The sequence below is a fragment of the Aptenodytes forsteri genome, unplaced genomic scaffold, assembly GCF_000699145.1.
Source record: "Aptenodytes forsteri isolate BGI_AS27 unplaced genomic scaffold, ASM69914v1 Scaffold94, whole genome shotgun sequence".
Classification (NCBI taxonomy): domain Eukaryota; kingdom Metazoa; phylum Chordata; class Aves; order Sphenisciformes; family Spheniscidae; genus Aptenodytes; species Aptenodytes forsteri.
This window is the reverse complement of record NW_008795017.1, coordinates 8,775,796-8,798,849: the sequence shown is the minus strand read 5'-3', so window position 1 is coordinate 8,798,849 and position 23,054 is coordinate 8,775,796. Positions and strand designations below refer to the sequence as shown.

At 37.6% G+C, this 23,054-nt stretch overlaps 1 protein-coding gene across 1 annotated transcript in view; it reads left to right on the top strand.

Annotated features, from left to right (window-relative positions):
• SNTG2 (syntrophin gamma 2) overlaps positions 1–23,054 on the top strand; it is a 193,381-nt gene that overhangs the window by 109,484 nt on the left and 60,843 nt on the right. The window contains exons 10-11 of the mRNA XM_009275630.1: positions 7,061–7,190; positions 16,707–16,745. Coding sequence (XP_009273905.1) covers positions 7,061–7,190; positions 16,707–16,745 — 169 coding nt within the window. The remainder of the gene's footprint in view (positions 1–7,060; positions 7,191–16,706; positions 16,746–23,054) is intronic.

The following is a 23,054-nucleotide window of genomic DNA, read 5'->3' as shown; positions in this document are numbered from 1 at the left end:
ATTGTTCATATTAATATTACCACTGAGGTCAAAGAATTACTACTTTTTGTTTGTTTCTGGAGAAGTTGAGACTTATTTTGTCTTTTCTTCTGCTTGCTGACAAAATACTAAATTCTAATCCACCAGGATTAGCTCAGCAAGACTGTAATCCCAGATGTCTTCAATAAATGACAGGATAAATAGCCTTGAGTTTGAGCAGCAGACCTGCTTGCTTCCAACAAACTTTGACACAAAAAAAAAAGAAAAAATTCTGGAGCAAGCTGAATATGTTGAAGTCATTACTTAGCTTTTTCGCTGTTTTCAGAGTATTATGGGAAAAAAACTGATTTGCATTGTGTTATAATAATAATAATAATAATAGTAAAGTTGTATTGCTCTTTCTTCTGAAAGCAGAGTATTTAGATTTCAAAGAAATCCACCACATTACTAAGTGTAAGTCAAGAACATGGACACCTATTTTTCCCTAACAAACGTGTCTGAATTTCACAGGCAGTATAAACTGGATATTTAAGTCATGCGGAGAATTCAACATCTTGAAAAAGTAATCTTTTGTATATAATTTAACTATGACACTGATGATCTCTGTAGTCATGACAGAGATTTGTTGTCGTGAGCTAGAGACTCTCCTCATGTCAAAAGACTTACAGAGCTTGAACCTGAAGCTGAACTGGCATTACAGTGGCAGGCAGTCCAATAATTATTATCCACATATAGATTTTGTTAGCCAACTTATGTGTCAAAAAATTCCTAGAGACACTTATGTATTATATCGGTGATTGAAGCCATTGACATATCAAATCAGCTCTGAAGACATCATTAAGATAAATCCAGTCTTCCTACAAGGGATACTGTGAAACACAGTTGGGTGTGTTATTAGTTAAAATTTTAACCTCTCCCGCACACTTCCATTGTTCTTAAGGAGCAATTAGAAAACAACATGCATCTTTATTATCCTAGTGATTAAAATAAATTGTAAATACTTGCATTAAGACTTTTTGAAAATACAGCTGAAGGGTTTTGAACTTTAATAATAATTATTTTGCTAATGCATTCAGTAAGATGGTGAAACCAATCTTGTTTGATTTGCTAATTTATATTTTCTACTGTTTTCTTGTACTTCCTGAGTAGAATTAACATGTGACTTATGCTCTGAATCTAAAAAGACATCTGCATGTCAATAACTTAAGGCAAAATGACATTCCACCTAAATTCTGTGGGACCATTCACATGCTTAAAATCTTTGTGGGATTGGAGTTTAATGGATGAGATTCATCTCACCTGACTGTAGACATCTAATAGTCATTCACCTACGAATGTGCTAAATCCCTGGACTCACCTTGGAGTCAATGGAGAGAAATAAGCATCTCCAGAGAATGATCCAGCTCACCTATCTTGTGCACTTGCTTATGATAAAACAAAATAGTTCCTGAGTTTAGCATGACTCACTTACAGAATCATTGAATAATTCAGGCTGGAAGGGATCCTGGAAGTCACCTAGTCCAGCTCCCTGCTCAAAGCATGTCTAATGAGATCATATGGCTCAGGGCCATCTCTTGCCAATTCCTGAACACTTCCCAGGGTGGAGATTCTACAACCTCGCTGGGCAACCTGTGCCAGTATTTGATCACCTTTGTGGGGAAAAAACCAAAACAAAAATCTAATGTTGAACTGAAATTTGCCATGTTCCAGCTTGTGTCTACTGCCTGTCATCCATATACTTGGGCAACAGAATTTTATATGCTTGAATGGGGTGAAATCCATCTCACTTGAATTACCACTAACTGATAATTGTGCTGGAATTATAAAACACATATTAATAAGTATATATACACTCTGTTCTCCAGCCCACCACAGTGACTGGTTCTGCTACACATTCTGCACTCAAGAGAGGACAGTAGTACACTGATACTGCATATAACCCTGCAAGACTCCTCCACCTCTTTCTTCCGTACAAATAAAGCATGCTGAGACTGTAATTCCTCAGATTTTTCTGTCTGCAGCAAAGCCAAATACCTCACAACTGCATCCTACTCTCTTTTCTCTTTCAGCTGGCGATATTACTCTTGTTCTTTCTCCTCAGCAGTGCCAGTGTAACTATTTGTGTGACTTCATGGGGAACAGGATAAGAGGTCTCATGAATGCTAAAACTGTCCCCTCTCCCACTATCCTTTTCTTCTGCACAAGTTATTACAAATCTAATAGAATACAGCTGCTTCTACTGCCACAGCAGTTAAGAAAATACCTGTAGAAGCATAATGTCTTCAGTTATCTTACTTCATTAATCCAAGTTGAATACCAAAGTTACCAAAGTTACAATACTGGAAGCAAAATGTTCACAAAAAAAACAAACATGAAATGCAATCCAAGTTCACGTTTGATACTTTGATATATTTTTAACTACATAGTTTCTGTTAATAGTCCAATTATATAAGCAAATTTGAACATTTTTTAAAATATGAGGCTATATGTCATTTACAATACAAAATCCCATTATTTTTAACACAGAATTTCAAAGAGATTGAGTAATTCAGATAATTCTTTTTTTGGGAATTTCCATTCAGATCCACCCATAGTCCACAAAACTTCAGGCTAAATAGAAATTCTAGCAAGAGGGCCATATAGTACTGTAAGCAAGCCACTAGAAAATGCTGTAAGAAAGGCAATAAAAACTCAAGTCAGACATCAAAAATCATACAAACAGGAAGAAAGACTGATTTAGGACCTGGGAAGATGCAAAGCTGATCAAATCTGTTTGTCTGTATCAGCATGGTAGTAAACTTCAGGTAAACCAGCTGCTGTCAGATAAGCATCTAGGTTTTTATTAAGGAAATACAATAAAACATTGAGGTAACTCTAATGGAAAGATGGTTTCACATGCCACAGATACTGAAAATCTTAAAATGTATTTTGCTGAAATTCTTAGCCTCCAATAAAGTAAAAATTCAGCTTTTCCCGTTTCAACTAACACTAAAAATACATTTTGTCTTAGAAAAGTCTTTGGATTTAACACCTCTATAGTAGCTAACTGCTCGTACAGCAAAATGTGCTTTATTAATATTAATTAATATTAATTGTTTAAAAGTGTCAATGTCAGGAAAACAATTTAAGTCTACCAATGCCAATCTGTTATTCTGACTGCCATTCTCACAAAGACAGTGTTTATTTTATTAAAATAAATTAATGCAGTAAACAAAAGCCAAAAGAGACTAGGAATGCAGGTCCATTCATCATTTCACCATGAAAGTGAGATAGAAAGAGGCTGAGTATAGAAAACAGTGCCTCATGCTCCTTAGTGGAAATGCTTGCAGGAAACAAAGTTACAGGTTGGGAGACAAATCTGAAAATAATGTGAGGGTAATTTGGCCCAAATTTCTAGAATTTAGGAAAAGCAAACGTTCATTTCTGGTTCTAGTTGCAATAGTCAGTACAGTAACAGCAGGAGTAGAAGAGATGGGAATTTCCTCTAACTGTGTTTTAAAATGGGCTTGCAGCCTCAGAGAAAAAAAAAGCCAAGACATGTCATTGTATTTTGTGGCGATGAGATGACTTCATAGCATCTTAAGACCTCTCAAACTTACTATTTGGTATTAAATGGAAAGCTCATCCTTGTCAGCTAACAGGAATAGGTGCTCAGTTCCATCTCTCTATTTTTTTCTTTTCTGTGTTTTGAGGAAATGGAGAAAGGCATGGTATTTAAGTCTCTAGAAGTTATTTTCTCCTGAATTCCAGTGCTGTCTTGGTGCTTGCATTGATTGTTTCAATTAAAACAAAAACAAAAGCTTGTCAGCTAACAGGAATAGGTGCTCAGTTCCATCTTTCTATTTTTTTCTTTTCTGTGTTTTGAGGAAATGGAGAAAGGCATGGTATTTAAGTCTCTAGAAGTTATTTTCTCCTGAATTCCAGTGCTGTCTTGGTGCTTGCATTGATTGTTTCAATAAAAACAAAAGCCTCAGCATTCATTTTATTAAGCCTTTATTTTTAGTTTGGATATTTGTTTTTACTTGTAGCCTTATATACACTGTGCTTTTCAGACCACAGTGTGATACATGTAACAATATATTATGAGATCTGTAGAGGAAAACTATTGTAACTAAAGGCAAGAAATAATCGTAGTAAAGTTGAGTAAGGTTGAGAGCAAAATCACTCTATTACTAGCACAGACTTCGTGGCTGGCATCTGTAAACTTTGAAAAACCCTGGCTCTTTCTTTTCCTATTTCATTTAATACACTTTCTGGTAAAACTAGCTTTCTGTCTGAGTCAGCACAGTGGGGACAGTGGTGCCCCAAAGGTCTCAGTCCCCTGTGCCAGGCAGTGTGACCACCTCCGGCACATCAGAAGCCTTGAACCAGACAGAGCTCCTGGGGAAGGATGTCCTCGTGTCAGTATGCAGGGGCAAGGGAACAGCTCTGCAGGAAAGGGCTTGGGGATCTTGGTGGACACCACATTGAGCATGAGTCAGCTGTACACACTTTCAGTGATGAAGGGTAACCACACATGGGGCTGCATTAGTAAAAACATAGTCAGCAGGTCAAGGGAAGTGATTATTCTCCTCTACTTTGCATTCCTGAGGCCACATCTGAAATACCTGCATCTAAAATACTGTGTCCAGTTTTGGTCTTCCTGTGGAAAAGAGATTTGTATCTTAAACCAGTTAGTGAGGAGGCTGGCCTAGAGGACTTGTAGGATCCCTCACACCCTATTTGATTCTATGCAAATAGCCTGTCAGTGAAGTGTTCAGATCTCTAGATGCATTTGTTTGAATCTTGTTAACTGTCTTTTATAACTGATCACCATATTTTAATAAGGTAAAGGACAACAGGGGTTTTAGTGTAATCTGCACTATTGCCAGCGCCATGTTTCAAATGATAAAAGATTGGTTAATTTTTATAATAAAACTTGTTATTTTTTAATCTTGATTGCCTGTGTTGGTTGCATTAGTTGTTAGCCAAGGAGTTCCCTTCTGTGATCTTTCATCAGCCACTTGTATAACTTCGTGCCACTTGGATAAGGCATTCACACTGCATGCCTTTATGCATCTACTGAAGCTGAGTTAGTATCTAGGCACCCTGTGGATTCAGTGGAGAGCACATACGATTTCTAGGCTCTGTTAAATGCTCTGGATTGTCCTCTCTGTCTGTGTAAGGATTCTAGCATCTTAGCTTTGATGTTTGAATTTGATATCTTAAGTTAGGCATTGTGAATGGCTTCTCTTCACGGCACCAAATTAAGTCTGTTTTCATGCTCCACTGTGTATCAATGTTCCACTGTGTATCAATGCATAGGGGATGACAGATTTTCACTGTCTCAGTGGGATGTTGAAGAGATCATACCATAAGTCATTCCATTACAGCGCTGTTGGGATCTTTGTCAGAGCTTTAGGTAAAAGGAACAGTATGCTTGAGAGGTGATTATTTCACTCTGTTTACTTGAAGACAATAAAAGGATTTGTTTTGACCTTTTCTTTCTTCCTGAAGAGATGAAACAGATTTACTGAAATGAAAGTGACACAGAATTGTGCCATTGCCATCAGGTTTTAGTAGTTACCATGATAATTCAATCATGAAAGGAAAACAAGGGAATCAGCCGATATATATTTAAGCGTTCAGACCAAGAATGTTATTTTTGTGACCAGCAAATATAATGCTTTACAACTCTTTTAACAGTAAAGCATATCAGTTAATGTATATATATCTGTTAGGATACTTTGTCTTGTTAATATTGTGTGTGATGGGTATTTTATATTACCTTTTTTAGCAAGTATATAGAGTTCAGTATTCATGCTCACCATCAAACTCCCTACAAATGGCAAATGTTAGGTTAATAACTTTTTCAGTAAGTCATGAATGAATAACTTCCTATTAACCTCTGTGTGTCATTTTGAATGCTCATGTTGACATATATCATAAATTAAGCAGTAGAGGACTTCACCTTAGAGCAGAAAATCCCAGGAAAGCCCAGTAACTTCGTGGAGCAGTATTCTTGATTCAGTAGTTTGCTTTCTTCTAGGTTAGTACCAAAAAGAAAGCAATATAGCATATGAGTATAAATATCTAATTTTTAAATGTAGAAGGTAGCAGTGATACTCTCCAAATTATATACAAAGCAAACATATGCACAATCATTCAGATAATTATAATTGTCTTTCACAATAGTGTATGACTAAAACCTAACTCTCATGACACTCATGGGCACTTAAATAATCTACATAGCTTTCTGAAGTTTAGTTGCTGAAACTATTGCATGTCACATGTTTTAAATTTAGACCAGTGTACTTCCATGCCACTATTTAATGAACTTTTGTTGTTCCTATTGAAAGATCTCATAGTTAAAAAAGCATATCCCACCAGCATCCAAATGTGGGGGATTTCAGAGGTACATACACAGTGCTTTACTGCAGATAGTAAGGAAACCATTGGCATTTGCAGAATAAAGTTGCTATAAACACATACAAGATGCATAAAAAATGAATAAAATGCAATTGCACGGTAGCATGTGTCAGTGCTGTTTTAAGAAAGGGCCCTACATTCAAAAATTATTTAAAGAAACTTCTAAGTACATTTTTCTAATTCCTGTGTAATAAAAGAGCTTAAAGGAAGCATTGCTTAGAATGTTATGTAGAAAAGTATAGGAATGCAAGAAATTAAAGCTAGGGAAGGCAGTTCTTTGCAACTTAATACATTCCTAGTAAATGAAACCAAAATGCAGTAAAGAAAATAGTCATTTTGGTTTAAAAAATGTTTATGTTTGTTCAAAAAGATCTAATGCATACTTCCTGAATACACTACCTTAAGTTCAGTAATTATGAACATAATATTTATACTCAAGGGAAGTAAATGATCAGCACATATATATGCTGGTACAGAGAAAGTACTTATTGTATGTGTTGCTCCTGGTACTGCCCATTATTATCCTTCTTTTTTGTTGCCTTTCTTTTGATTTGTAAAGTTAAGACTCAAAACTTGTCAAAAAGTGTAAAAATCACTTGAACACTGAGAAATATTGGGCAGTTTCAGAAAATTGACGTATCTTCCTTTACGGATATATTTCTTCTTACTGCAGATCTAATGCATTTGAAGTGCTGGCACTCGATGGAGTTAGTACTGGGATACTTCAGTTTTATACAGCCCAGGAGAGTGCTGACTGGCTGAGAGCAATATCAACTTACATCAGTGATTTGACACTTCAAAATGTATGTTACTTTCTGCATATTTTCTTGTCTATGCTACTGAAAAATTATTTCTAATTTTCCAAGGGCAGAAAATAATTCACATTTAAGATACAATATATAAAACGCATGTGTATGGGGAGGAAAAGGAGAAAGGAAAGAGCAGGGAGAGGTTGTCTGGTCGATCAAAAGTATCAAGAAGTTTTCAAGACTTGCAGTGTTATTGTAGAACAGAGAGTAGTAGAAAATCAGATTGCATTTATTATTTTAAAGACTTTTTAAGGCAAAATATTTATCCTTTCTGGTCATTTCACAGAGCTTTAGATATGACCAAATATTTCATTTTTACATTTTTGTAAGTAAAATGTGCTTGAAATTAGTATTTGTTGATTTTGAAGTAGGCATGTGGAAATCCTGTAGCTAGTGAAGTGTGACTTATAGAGGCTTATTGGGAGACAGTATTTTTACCTCTCTAAGTTGTCTAGGAGTTGATTTATTTAAGGTCATATTATTTCATCTTTCTCCCTAGAAGTATAAAGGTGTTTATGCTGTTTTAAGTTATTCCTGTAAATTCATAAATAGCATTTGCTATTACAAGCAGAAGTATTAAATAATCTCTGGAGAAACAGAAAATTATTATTTGGACAGCACATTATTATTATACCAAGAAAGAACAGCTGAAAACTATTGAAGATTCTGGAATGAATCATAAAGTTAAATAGGGAACTCGATAATGTACAATATTGAAAATATATTTCAGTCTTTTTGAAATGGTAGAAATCGATGATGAAAACATAAGAGCACAGCTGTCCTGGAAGAATTGCCTGTACAGGTTTTTAATCTTTTTTTCTTTAGATGTCTTCAGACTGTAACTTCTTTTATAAATGATGATTTAGTAGCATGTCCTTAATTTATACTTTGTACTCTAGGTTAATTGTTGCTTAGTTCTTCAGATTATATTGTGTAGAATTTGTATTGGATTTCAACATAAAACTTTGGTCAAAACAGATTATAAATTGAATTTATTTTTCTTGTCTTCAAAAGTTACTTGGAATCACATTTGATCACAATAGTTCATTTATTACGTTAATCCTTTTTAAATATTCAATTGCTTAAGCAATGTCTCTGACAAAATCGACCATTTTTGCTTATGATGCATTCTTTATAAGTATTCTCTATTCTCTATTTAGTGATTTACATTATTTACATGGTATTACTATTTGATAATTCTAAGAAAGCAATGTAAATTATTAATGAAATTTCATAATTCCTTCTGTGCGAATAGCAAAAAGAAGTGTATGGTAATATTTTTAGAGCAATTCCAGTTCATAGTTACTAAGCCCAATTCTTTTGCTTTCTAAAGAAATCCACTGAATAAAAGCCACTCCAAGGATATAGGTGAATAAGACAATAAAAAGTGGCTATAGATGCAAGCAGGTTTTATTAGTCATAGGGTTCTAGTCTGTTTTTTTCAAATGCAGTATGTGCAGTAGCATGCGTCCTGACAGTGTCTTCACGGTGGTGTGACCTGTCTGCAGCAATATTTTATTATATACTGAGTACTTGCATTGGTCTTCTCCGTTATCTATCACAATAGTGAATTCTGTAAATGAAATAGTCCATCTGGTGTTTATATAACTGGCGGTTCCAGGGAAGGGTCTGAGAAACAACAGCCATGATAAATTTACATGTTTTGTGTTCTTGGTGAGATACAGAGTAAACTCTATACAGATCGTATGAGAAGCGAGTAAACTTTTTGCTTGGACAATGTTTTACAGGTTTTGTCAGGTGTGCAGCCTGTGGTACAACTGGAAAGGTCTGGCCAGAGCATTATTTTAATTACTGATCATCAGAACAGGAGATGTACTAGTCAGTGAGAATCCCTTTTATTGCAAACCATTTTTTGAGACCAGGACTGTGAGGCTGGAGTGCAACTAAAGTGTATAGCAAAAGAAGGCTGGAGAGCGCTCTCTGCCTCTGGGCAGCCAGAGGACACAGACTGACATCCACAGTGCTTAGGGCAAGGCCTTTGAATTAGGCTTCTTGAAAATCCATTTTGAATGCTTTCTATCACCTTAATACTATCATTTCACAAAATTATTCTTTTCTTATCATACTTCTGAAATTGACATTAGGGAGTGGATCTGTAATTCCTCAGAGCTTTTTCCTGTTTCTGCACTTCTCCACTTCTGTAGAGTGTCTCCTCCATTCTTCAGGAGTACCTGAAGATAATCACTACTGGCTCAGAGATTATTTCAGATAATCCCTTGTTTACTTATGGGTTGTGCTGGTTTTGGCTTGGATAAAGTTGGTCTGACACCCCCCAGCCATGATAAATTTACATGTTTTGTGTTCTTGGTGAGATACAGAGTAAACTCTATACAGATCGTATGAGAAGCGAGTAAACTTTTTGCTTGGACAATGTTTTACAGGTTTTGTCAGGTGTGCAGCCTGTGGTACAACTGGAAAGGTCTGGCCAGAGCATTATTTTAATTACTGATCATCAGAACAGGAGATGTACTAGTCAGTGAGAATCCCTTTTATTGCAAACCATTTTTTGAGACCAGGACTGTGAGGCTGGAGTGCAACTAAAGTGTATAGCAAAAGAAGGCTGGAGAGCGCTCTCTGCCTCTGGGCAGCCAGAGGACACAGACTGACATCCACAGTGCTTAGGGCAAGGCCTTTGAATTAGGCTTCTTGAAAATCCATTTTGAATGCTTTCTATCACCTTAATACTATCATTTCACAAAATTATTCTTTTCTTATCATACTTCTGAAATTGACATTAGGGAGTGGATCTGTAATTCCTCAGAGCTTTTTCCTGTTTCTGCACTTCTCCACTTCTGTAGAGTGTCTCCTCCATTCTTCAGGAGTACCTGAAGATAATCACTACTGGCTCAGAGATTATTTCAGATAATCCCTTGTTTACTTATGGGTTGTGCTGGTTTTGGCTTGGATAAAGTTAATTTTCTTCATAGTGGCTAGTATGGGGCGATGCTTTGGATTTGTGCTGGAAACAGTGTTGGTAATATAGAAGTGTTTTCGTTACTGCTGAGCAGTGCTTACATTGAGTCAAGGCCTTTTCTGCTTCTCACACCACCCCACCAGTGAGTAGGCTGGGGGTGCACAAGAAGCTGGGAGGGGACACAGCTGGAACAACTGACCCCAACTGAGCAAAGGGATATTCCATACCATATGACGTCATGCTTAGCATGTAAAGCTGGGGGAAGAAGAAGGAAGGGGGGGACGTTTGGAGTGATGGCGTTTATCTTCCCAAGTAACTGTTACGCGTGATGGAGCCCTGCTTTCCAGGAGATGGCTGAACACCTGCCTGCTGATGGGAAGTAGTGAATGAATGCCTTGTTTTGCTTTGCTTGCATGCGTGGCTTTTGCTTTACCTATTAAACTGTCTTTATCTCAACCCATGAGTTTTCTCACTTTTACCCTTCTGATTCTCTCCCCCTTCCCACTGTGGGGGGAGTGAGCGAGCGGCTGCGCGGAGCTTAGTTGCCGGCTGGGGTTAAACCACGACAGGGTTAATTTCTTGAGTCCTTGCTGACTCTAAGTTCAATTGCTTCTCCAAATATTTAAACTATTCATTTCCTATTCTGTCCTATGCCATCATCTCTGTACATAAATTAATTGGTAGATACATGGTCACAATGGACCTTCTTGCTGATACTGTTGGCATAAAGAATGTCAGCATTTTTACCTGACCTATTACTAAGTATTTAAGCAATACTTCCCATTGTTCACTTTTTACTTCCACACATTTTTAGATTTTGTCTGTGCTGATACTTGTTTCTTGACTTTAGCAACTCTTCCTGCACCTTAGTCATTCTTACTTCATCTGTGCCTATTCGTGCTACTCATATACATCCTTTGTCGTACACATTTGCATACCATTTTGAATAATTTCTTTTAGAATTTTAGTTCTTAAAGAGCACCTGATACAGATTAATTGTTTTCTTACAGTGCACCCTAGCTTTCATGTATCACTTTACCCTAACATACTTTATTTTGCTATTTTACCCTAATACAGTTTCGTTCAGCAACTGGCAGCTCTTTGTCAGGTCTCCTACTGATGCCAGAAGACAATCCTAATGTAGGCAGTACAAAAATAGCTCTGCCACAATGTGACACTTCTGCTAATGTCAGAGTAGTCTTTTGAAGTACTGAAACATCTAACGTCTATGCAAAGGCAAGCTCTCTGGGGATCAAGTGTAAAGGAGGAGTCATCTTTCAGTAGTGAAGATGTGAGAAGTTGTCACTGCATAAGGATGCTACCCCTGGATGTTAGCACATCTAGAGAGTGTTACTTGGTAGATGAGAAATAATGATTCTGGTACTAGCCTGGAGAGAGTTAGTTCTTATAAGACAGAGGAGCACAGGGAATACTGCAACATAGAGAAAGATGTAAGGATATCTTTTCAGCCCTCCTTACTGATATATGCCTTGTATGCTTAGCTCGGAAAATCTCCTAGTAACTGTCAGCTTTACAAGCAGTATGGATTACTCTTTTTTCTAAGGTCCCTTGCCCCAAACTATTCATCACTCTGTTCATATTCTTGTTTTTCACGTACTTTTCTACTGGTGTGAAACTTCCCTATCATCTTCCTTTGTGATTCAATCCCCAATCTTCTCAATGTTCTCAAAGCTCTTCATGTCTACCTTTGGCAGAAGAAAATAGAGACAAATCAGCACCTCACATTTATTTCTTCATACACCTCTTTTCTCGCAGAAGGAGGTACAGTTAAAGAAACTGAGGGGAGAGAGGGAACAGAAACTGGCAGTGAAGCTGCTTGTGATGAAATAAGAAGCACAGGAAACAAGTTGATCTGCATGTGCTTCTCACTGCTCCTGTTCTTAATTTGTTCAGCTAGAGGGTTCTTTGTAGGCTGAAGTGGCAATGCTGTGCTGGAGATGTTTTTTTAGGATAGAGTTCTTTGGAATAATTTATATTTCTCTCTCTGTTTTGCACCATTCAGATCTTAATTATTTTATTTGTAACATAACACTGAACGTTAATGTAGTCATAATCAGTAGAAACACCTGAAGGTAATGCTACCAGTTCATTTACATTATAGAGACTTGTTTCTTATAACTTTCTCAAGGTTTTATTTTTTTCCCCAGTATATTCTAATGGTGTTATTTAAAAAAAAAATATTCACAAATAAATGAGTAGTTCATAAGCAGGTAAGAGAATGAGTTAAGATGCAGTTGTTCCACTTCAAACATTATTTATGATTTTTATAAATCATTCCAGTAGTTTCATTGGAGGATCGTAGAAACTTAAAATTTGGCTTCAAAACAAGGTTATTAATCCGGATCATATTTATGCCTTTGACAGCTTTTTTAATTGTGTATGTCATAGTGTGTAAACCTTTTCTTTTACGCCTTCATGTACACGTATATCTAAGTGATACTCCATATCGCAGTGGAGTGAAATTTCTGTTTGAAAAGGGAGAGATATGTGAAATATGAGCTTTGAACATGCATATAAAAAAAGAAAGAGGATTGAGAAGGTCTTGCTTTCTTTACACAGCAGAATGTGGGGTACCTGTAGATGGAAACAAAATCCTTGTGTGTAGGAAGCAGAATACAAATTTGACTGCCTCAATGATTATACAAACAATTCTATTCCCAGGCTGAAAACATGTGATAATATTTCTTTGCTGCTGCTTTTTTTTTTATTTTTAAACTCAAGAATTTCCATTTGAAAGTACCACAGTTCAAACCGTTGAGGTTGTAAAGGGAAGTCAGTAAGGGTAGGAATCACATCACCTAAATTTAGCCAAGCAACAAGCAGTTGCATAGGATACTCTTATAGCCGGGAAAAAAAAAATAGGTGCCTGTCAAGATTCTTCTCTCTGTCTGCTGTCTGGAAAGAGAAAATAGGTATATTAGATGTATAACTCTTTCCTTTTTTGGCTTGCCAAAGTTAAGTGACATAAATCGCAGCCTGGGAGGTATTTAGATTTAGGTATATGGTTCTGAATCATTTCATCCCCATTCTGTTCCTGCCCCGTATGTATTCATTTAGAACAGAGTATAGGAATTATAATTGCCTAATAGTTCCTTTTCCAAGTTGCCTGCAGTCTTTGCAGATCCAGGTTTTTTGTTTCATTTCCCCTGCTGTCTCCAGCTCCCATTACTGTACTGCAGTGCTGAAAGCTCATGCGCTGTCTGCAAGGTGTAGCGTATCCCATTTGTATTCCTGTCTCTCTGCACCAGCTGTGGAGGCATGGAGAGAACATGTGGTGCCAGGGGAAGTGGAGAGTGCATACTTCCCTCTCCTCAGCCCCATGACATAGGTACATAATGTGATGCAGAAGAAGATTTTTCCTCTCCCCACAGTTACGTGAGGGCTGCAGCCATCCCTGCTTTGAATAGGGAATGAGCTAAGACTGTGCAGTGAATAGCTGTGGAGTCCAAAGCAATCTTCCCTATTGCCCTTACCGATGGGAAGCTGGACTGATTATGAGGATACTCTTCACAATACTCTACCCTCACTCTGCAGAAAAACTGCATGGCCAGTCTCACACACAGGTTTCCAGGAACATCTGAACACAATAAAATAAAAAGTAGGATAACAAAATGTCTTCCTATCATACAGGGAGCTTAAGTAGTTTGACTGAACCAAAAAGGAGGGTGAAAGGAGACAGGATCCCTGCTAGCCCTGTTTTTTTTGCACTGTTTTATGCTATAGTAATCTTATTATTCAGCATGTCTTTGGCCACCTGCAAGGAAATAATATTTTCTGTGTGTATAACATGGCTTCTGTATAGTTACTTCATGAATGTGCCTCTGAAGCACTGGAGAAAGGCTGGAGCTCAATATGGGCAGGGTGTGACAGCATTCCTACTGACAAAGTATTCCAGGTGCCTTTTCGTTATGTCCTGCACAACTGCTCAGGGTTAAGCCTATTACCGAATCAGCCTGGTGGGGTCTGCTTCCTTCTGCAACACTGGGCATGTTACCAATTTGTTTTATCCAAGTTACAGAGTGGGGTTCTTGAGTTCTCGCTGGTTTGTTACTGTCGGGGCCCCAAGAGCACCAAGAAGCTCTGCCACTTCTTCCCCCTCCCAGGGTGCTCCAGGCCACCTCTGGCATGGTGCAGCCATGCACCCCGGGGTCAGGCTGCTGTAGGCAGAGCTGTGTGTGAGACCTGCGAGGAACCTTGCTGGGGGCCCCCACCTCCGCTCGGCAGCTGCATGTCAGCTCTGTCCTCATCATCAGTCCTTGTCTGTGCTATGGTGCAGGTGCCTACACCTGCAGGCTGTGACCCACCTCTGTTGTGGTGGTCCCCGTTCCTCCTCTGGGGTGGCAGGGAGGTGATGGGGAGCATAGCAGGGCCCCTTCAAGGGGCTGGCAGGCTCTCCTGGCACTCTACCCAAGGTCACAGCCAGGCCGGGCAGATGGCCCAGGCTCCCAGCAGGTCTGGCCACCTCATCCCCAGAGCCTCAGTCACTCCCAGCTGTCTGTCCCACCAGCATACCTGCACGTTTGACCACACAATTCCGTTCAAACAGGCTGCAAAAGTGAGCATATGGGGGAGAAGGAGCCCTGATGGCCCACAATGGGTTAGGACTGACTAATGAGCTCCTACAGCCCTGAGCCTTGGTATCACCCTGTGTCCATACAGTCAAGGCTCCTACTGCCATCCTGTACTCCTCCACATCGCGTTTTGTTCTAGGGTCATTTTGTTTACAGTCATAGATAATTCACCCTATGCAGAATAATGACTTGTTATTGCTATTAGCTATAAATGTGTGTGTGTATACACTTTATATGCTTTATATATATACCTGTAGCTTTTATATATGTATAGATCATTACATCCCACAGCTGTACTTTGCTAAAACCAAGTAGGCAATAGTCTCATGGTCATTAGATGTTTATGTTATGCCTAAACAAGCTGTAATACACCTCCAGACAGTCCAAGACAACTCCAGACAAACCCTGACACATCCTGAGGCCCGTGTCATTAGCATAACGCAAAGCCTGTTGGCCTCTTACAGGTGTGCTCGCTCTGGCTGGGATGGAGGTAACTATCTTCATAGCAGCCATACGGTGCTGTGTTTTGTATTTGTGGCTAAAACAGTGTTAATAACACACCAATGTTCTGGCTGCTGCTGAACAGTGATTGCACAGCATCAAGGCTTTGACTTTTTCTCACTCTGACACACCCCACCCTTCGCAGCGAGGGATGGGCAAGGAATTGGGAAGTGACACAGCTGGGACAGCTGACCCAAATTGGCCAAAGAGATATTCCATACCATATAACATTGTGCTCAGCAATAGAAGTGATGTAGCGAACAAAGAAGGTGGGGGGTTGTCTTCCAAGGTGGCTGTTGCTTGGAGACTGGTTGGGCATCCGTCTGCTTGTGGAAGGCAGTGAGTGGTTGCCTTTATATCACTTGTATTTTTCCTGTTTCCTTCACTTATTAAGCTGTCTTTATCTTGACCCATGAGTTTTCTTGCTTTTGCTCTTCCTGTTTTCTCACCCTTCCTGCTGGGAGGGGGAAGGGAGTGAGCAGCTGTGTGGGTGCTCAGCTGCTGGCCAGAGTCAACCCACTACAACAGGCAATGGCATCACCATATTTACTGAGCTACGTGGCTGCTTCCAAAGATTATCCACAGATTTGATCTTAGAAATCTGGTATGGCCAGGATACAAGCGATAGCCTTGGATTTCTTCTGCTCTTTTCCTGTGACAATTGTAGTTTTCCCTGTGCATAGCTATAACTTTTGGTCTTCTATCACAAGCCTTTCATTTGTTATGAAACAGGCTTTTTGACAACAAGATCCTTTGCAAGTACTCATCAACTGTAGGACAGTTTGCAGCTTATATCCTTGCATATAGGGTAGTCTGTCTTTCCAGTCATTTAATCTTTTTCTGTCTAGATTCCATATTGTTAGTACGCTTACTAATATTGCACTTTAAAGTGTTTCACTTTAAAGAAGGGAATACCTGTCAGGGTTTGTCCACCACTCATCTATGCAAACTATGACTGCCAAAGAAAAGCCAAAATCAACAGAACTCTTCATTATCTGAACACAGAGGAAAAAGAAAGATATGTAACTTCATCTTGAAGAGTAAACTAAAAGGAAAGCCTAAACAATATTCCCTTCATCTTTAAACATGTCTTACACTCTATGGCCTTCATTTCATAAGTATTTAATCACATGCCTCATTTATAGATCTGCTTAAGCAATTGTTTAACTGATACCTAAGTGAGGTATCTACAGTACAGTATAATATTTTCACTCAGAGTGGAAAAGTTAAATTCATAAATGCAAATCTTTATGAAGGATTTAATGAAGACTCTGATAAAAGGCTTCCTGTCTTTTGAGTCCTTGGTTTTGTAAGTTTTTTGTAATAGTAAAAATCTAGTATTAATTCACTGAATGATTTAATTTCTTATAAATATAATTGGAAGTATTAATACAGTATTCAATAACTAAGTCAATGCTAATTGCATCACAGAAACTTCAGCATACTAATATCTCTGTGTATTCTTCCATCTCTCTTTCATAGATGAAAATGGCAAATAAATGCTGTTCTCCCTCAGAGCAGGTAAGACTTTCATTATATTATCCATTTTTTTTCATTCTTGTCATTGTGTTAAATTGCAAAATTTGTAGAGCTTACATACACACATTTAGTCAGTTTTAAAATTCTAAAACCAAGTCTTCTATGGTTTGAAGTTCTGAAGTGACCTTCTTAATACAGCAGATTCTTACTAATCCACAGTGATGAGTAGAATCCTCCACTGTAGACCTAAAAAGTGGATTAGATGGAGCCATGAAATAAATGAGAGGGTGACAATGGAACTCACAACCAGGTCTTGGAAAGTGTAGTGTTATGTTTGCATGCAATATTGCAGCAGTGAGTCTGACAAGTTAACTCTATATTTACATCACATATGGTGCACAGATAGCCAAGGAGTGTATTACAAATCCAATCTGTTTTGCATGTGTCGTGCTGTGTAGACTATGTTTGCCATGACTGTTTGGGACTTTTGGAGCTTAGGAGCCTGATGAGGTATTTCTTCTGCTCCAACTAGCCAAATGTCCTGAAGACCCAGATGAATTTACTGCATTGGGAAGTATTCTTACTTCTTGTAGCATTGCAAAGAGTTTTTTTATTTACTTTGTAAAATATAATAGTAGCATTTTCCAGGCTAATTCTGTAATTCTGAGAAGTATTTTGAAGCTTGTGTTATAAAACTATTGAGTTTCACTTACATGTCCTTTCATTGCATCAATGTGGCATTGAGTCATTACTCAGGAACAAAGAGCCCAATCCCTGCTGTTTTCAAAAATGCTGGGTTTGTGGATTATAAAAGTGAAAATTAGGCAAGGTATCTTTTATACTGTTTTACTGCAGAAATTTATTATGGAATTTTATTACAGAAGTCAAAGACTGAGTCAAAAAGTTCTTCATATCGGGATCAAATAAATATTTATTAGTTTGACAGCTTGTGTATTCTTTCAAATGTCACCGTTTCGTCATCTTATTTGTAAAATGTACTTGGACATTTATAGACTCTTCTAGAAGTTATTAAAAATATTTAACCATTGAAATTTTTTACATAGGAAACTTTTTTTATATTTGGGTCAGTACTTCGAAAAAAAATACACCTCAAAAACCACTACAGACTTTAATTCTGTGTATAGTAGATAATCAAGTTACCCCCAAAACCAAAATAAATACCTATTCTGTATAAGAAGGGAGCATTTAATTACTGTCTCTGCCATGGCTTTTAATTATTAATTAAACTGATATGAAAAACAGATGATTATGAATGCCAGGGGGAAAGGTATTGAATTTGGATATCTTTTGTTGGATGAACTCTTTACTACAAGTACTTTAGTAAATATTTAAAGTTTATTCATATCAGTTTGGGCACACATAACGGGTTTAGTTGAAAAAAGGAAGACATATTCTTCCTCAATTTTTAAAAAAATATTGGGGACAGGGATACAACCTATCACTAACTACCTAATTTGATTTCCTAAATAAATGGGCTAGTCTCCATAAACTGCCTAGATAGTCAGTGCAGAAAACTATTCTGTTCCAGGGAGTTGTTCAAATGTGAAATTTGATATCAACGCTTTAAATCATCCTTTATAGGAGCCTCTTTTTCTGTCTTGACTACACTGAGGTCCTAAGAAGAGTAGCCTCGTAGCATATCATTTAAAGTAGGTGCCTAAAGTTAGGCAGTACAAATCTATCCCACTTTTTCCATTCCAAATATGAAAAGAAGGGAAGATACAATTAGAAACTTAATTTCAGGAGTTGAAAATTTAAGCTGGGACTGACAGCAGCAAACATTAGATTGTTCTCTGCCAAAAAGTGAGAAAAAATAAAATTTATAATGAATTTGGGCAGATCAAGTAAATAAAACAAGCAAACATAAAAATATTAAAGGAGCAAATGTGAAAAATTAAGACTTTAAAATGCCCTGTGAAAATTAGCTTTAAAAGCAACCAGAATGTGAATCTCTCATATATATATCTCTGTCTCTCTCACAAAGGAATAAAATAAAACTTGGCAATGGTAATTAAAAACAGAAGAGGACTTGATCTGCCCGAGATTAATGGAGCCTATTAATGTCAGTTACATAATGTTTGTACAAACCTGAATAGCTCTTATTAATGCAATTGATTTAAAATTTAGAGAAAGGAGAAGCTTAAAAGATTGACGGTCACTCAAAGAGCTGCCTTGAAGTGAAATGGTGATAGCTGTAAATTTATCTTTGCTTTTGAGTATGGACATTCCTGAAGAATTAAACAGGTTCTTAGAGGTTCATTATTGTGTCACCTGCGGTGAGTTTTCTTCATTGCCTTTAGAGTCCAACTTAATATTTCATAAAGGGACGAGGTTGGATCAGCATAGATTTCATTGAGATTCTGTTTTTCATAGGTCATTAACAAACTGGGATTCAGGGTGAAGAACATAAAAAATTACTCTGCTAAACCTGTCTTTCTTCCTTGTCTTTCATATTGCCCCTGACGAGTTTTACTGGAAACTGAATCTCCAGAACATGATGAATTCCATGGGCAGACAACTAAGCAAGTTGGAAAGTGAAAGGACTAAGATATTAGTTTCCAGGTCTAAACCAGGTGTATTTATGGGTTTCTTTGCCAAAAGAAGATGTCAAACAAAGAGTTTGGACTTTGCCCTGTGTCTGTGATCCAAAGTTAGAAAGAGGTAGTAGGAAAGGTAGTAGCAGTTGTCATTATTATGAATATATTTGTGCTGTTAAAATAAACAAGACCAGGTCATGAAGCTAATTGACATGGTCAAAAGTACTTCCAGACTTTCAAATTCTCTTCTCCCACCAAATCAGGGTGTCTGCATTTAAACTGCCTATTGGAAATTATTCCCACCAATGCTTAGATCCCAGACTGTCCTTGGGAATTGTTTGGAGAGTTCTAGTTATCCGAGGGCATGTCATGCTAGTTAGTCCATGTCAAGGACTACAAGATTTTAACAAATATGCAGGGATTACACGAATTTGAAAGGTATTAAATAACTGCTGAAGCTCTGGCTCTAAATGTGTGTATAACCTGTATAGATGACGAAGCACACAGCATCTACGCGCTGGATACTTTTAGAGCATATTGGTGCTCCACAAGGAGAGAAGGGGATTGAACCAGTTTGTACATTATTTTATTGAGTATGGAGGATGTTTACAGCCACCATTCTCCAAATATTGTAACTTTTGATTCTGCTTGATATAATTTATTACAGTGCTCTAGAGACTCGAAAGCACTTGATTCTGAGTTATCAGTAGGCGGTTAGATTTGGGACTCAATTTTCAAAAAGATACACACTGCTGGATTGCTCTATATTTTTTATGAAACAGTAAATTAGGCAATTCTCTGTACAGAAAAACTATTTGCAAGGTTTTTTATTTTGTTTGCTGGGTGTTTTTTTCTGTTTTTAAGACTAATATTATCATTTCCTGTCCTCTACTAAAACAATACAGTTTCTTCTCAGTAGAAATAGGAAAATATTGATCAGATATTAATTAACACTATGTATATTTTTTCTTGTGATTCTGTAAAACAGATTTTCACTACTTCTAGGATGCCTCTTCCCTTGTTTGTTTCAATTTTTTGCAGTGACCTCTTCATTGGCCTCCAGAGGAAATCATACAGAAAATGAAATCTAGAGACAATGATTGTAAAAGCATAGCATGTGATAGTACCAGGAAGGCCAGGACACAGATTAAGATGCAACCAGCAAGGGATAGCTGGGTAACAAAAAATTACCCTCTAAGTGTATTAATAGCAAGAAGACAAAGGAAAATGTTTGTCTCCTACTTGGCATATCAGAGGTCAGCCCTCACTGAAAAGGTCAACTGCAAAAGATGGTTATTGCAAATAATGCTAGCAAAACCCAATAAAATCTCAGATTACAATATAAAGGGAAGTTTTGATGGTATGTATGCTTTTAATGCCTGGTGATATTTGAAAAACTGGTCAAAGTAATCTCAGAGCTATTATCAAGATATTTCAGGGAATTTGTGTCTGCCAGGTGATATATCAAAAGATTAGGAAAGGGCAAACATCATGGCTGTTAATGGAAAAAGAAGGAGAAATTGGAGAATTAGAGACTAGTCAATTTAACTTCAATCTCTAGAAAGAAATTTGAAATAAATAAACAAAATATTTGTATGCAGCTGCAAGATAACAAATGAATGACCACCCTGAAGGATTTGTCAAGAATAAATAGTGACAACCAATCTAATTTCCTCCTGTGATAGTATAACGCATCTTGTGGATGGGCGACAGGCGGTTGCTGCAGTGTATCTTGATTCCAGTAAGGTTTATGACAGTTCTTGACATTACAATATTTTAAACAAGTATTATACGGATCTGGTTGTACAGACTTTGTTGGATAATCTAATAATAGATATAAATGGTTCACTTTCAAAACTGACACATTGACTAGAAGTCCTGAAAAGGTCTGTCCTGGATCCAATTCCCTTGAATACTTCCTTTATGGTGCGTTAGCAAAAGCAAGCCTACTAGTTTTGCAGACATGATGCTTTAAAATACAGTGTTAGACATCAGAATGATCTTGACATATTGAAGAATGAGTCTGAAGAACAGTATGGAAGCCAATTAGGGTACAGCACATAGACAAGAATAATCAGGTATATGTGAGAGGCTGTGGGAAACAACTGGAGAAGTTGTTACTGGAAAATACTTGAAAAGTATCTGGGGATGTAAATTCTTTTAGGGAGATTTGGTCCATCCTCCATTGCCTTGCTAGCACTTAGGGAGGCCATCCCAGATGCCCCTAACTGTAGAAGCCAGTCAGATAGAGATAGTAAGAAAAACAACAGGTTCATTGTTATGATTTATTATTATGGTTTGTTATTACATCAGCCTGTGGTAATCAGGTACAGGGCTGATCAACAGAGACCCCCAAAAGCCCTATTCATATGGTTTACCTTATATTCCTTTTCCCCCAGTTTCTTCCCCTCCCAAATAAGGAACCCACTCACGTTTTACCATTGGTCCTTATTTTTTCTGATTTTTACATGCTTATTTGGTTATTTCAGCCTTAATCTGTGATAGCACCACCACTGTCTGTAAGTCAGCACCCCTTTTTCATTATCTTTTGACATTCTTCACCCCTTCTTCACTTCCTTTTCATATATTTCACCTGCTAGTTTATCCCCTTATTGTTTTATTGGTACAGCCGCAGGCTTGAGATAGCCAGCTGACTTCTCCCTTTGCATTGTATGCAATGTCCAGCAGTTTCTCACATTGTTACCTTGTCAGTTTAACATCATGCCAGGGCTGGCCATTTACCTGCATGCCATAACAACCGTGTCTCCATTGTGGCTCTTGAGAAAGAGGCAAGCGTCGCGGGCTGTCCCTAAGTGAGTTACTGCAAGACATGCTAAGTGTTCCTTTTGCTGTAAGGCCTTGGCAGGAGTACTCCATCTGATTTTGTGCACTATATTTCCAAAAAGATATTGACCAGAGGTTTTCCATGGCCTCTGTGGAGAGGTTGAAAGAAAGACAGAGAGGGAGGTATGAAAGAAATATCCAGGAATGATAACTTTGTGCTCGGAGAATCATGTGAAAAGAAGCGAGGAATGATGCCACACAAGCTACATATTCTTGTTCATGGATTTTTGCTCCATTTATGAACTGAATAAGCTTTTTTTACTTTTCCAGTCTAAGGCCAAAATCATTTGAGTCTTTAATGGATAGGGTAAAAAAAGTCTTAAATTGTGGTTACAGCAAGAGTGATTCATGTCTGACATGAGGAATAGACTTCCTCATCACTAGTAAAGACAATAAAGTGCTAGAATAGATTGTTGAGAGAAATTATGAAGTCTCCATTACTGGAGATCCTTAGGACATTAAGGAAGCATTTTTTAGAAACAAAATAGGTATCATGGGTACTGCATTTTGGAGAAAGCAATGTAATAAATTTCTCAGAAGCCTCTTTTCCACTCTGTTTTTCATAATTATATGATCCTAATTCTAAATAAGGAACTTTTCAAATATGGAGGGTTTTCCCATTGTTCCTCATAGCAGAACTGCTGCCCCAGGTATGCCATGAACAAGTTTGCTTGACTTCATCCTGCAGAATAAAAGAAACCCTGCACATACTCTTGTAACATCAGTTTCTCTTTTTCTTTTTATTTTCTCAAAAACAGAGAAAAATGTTTTAAAAATATATCATATAGCAATAAAATTACTTTCTCCTAATTGTTAGTCTGGAAAAGTTAGATTCTTGCAGACTATAATATTAGAACTTACACCTCTAGAAAGGGAGCAGGACTAAATTCCTTTAAGCATAAAGAGACCATGTAGAGGTAGAATTGAGATCTTCCTTGGTAACTGTTTT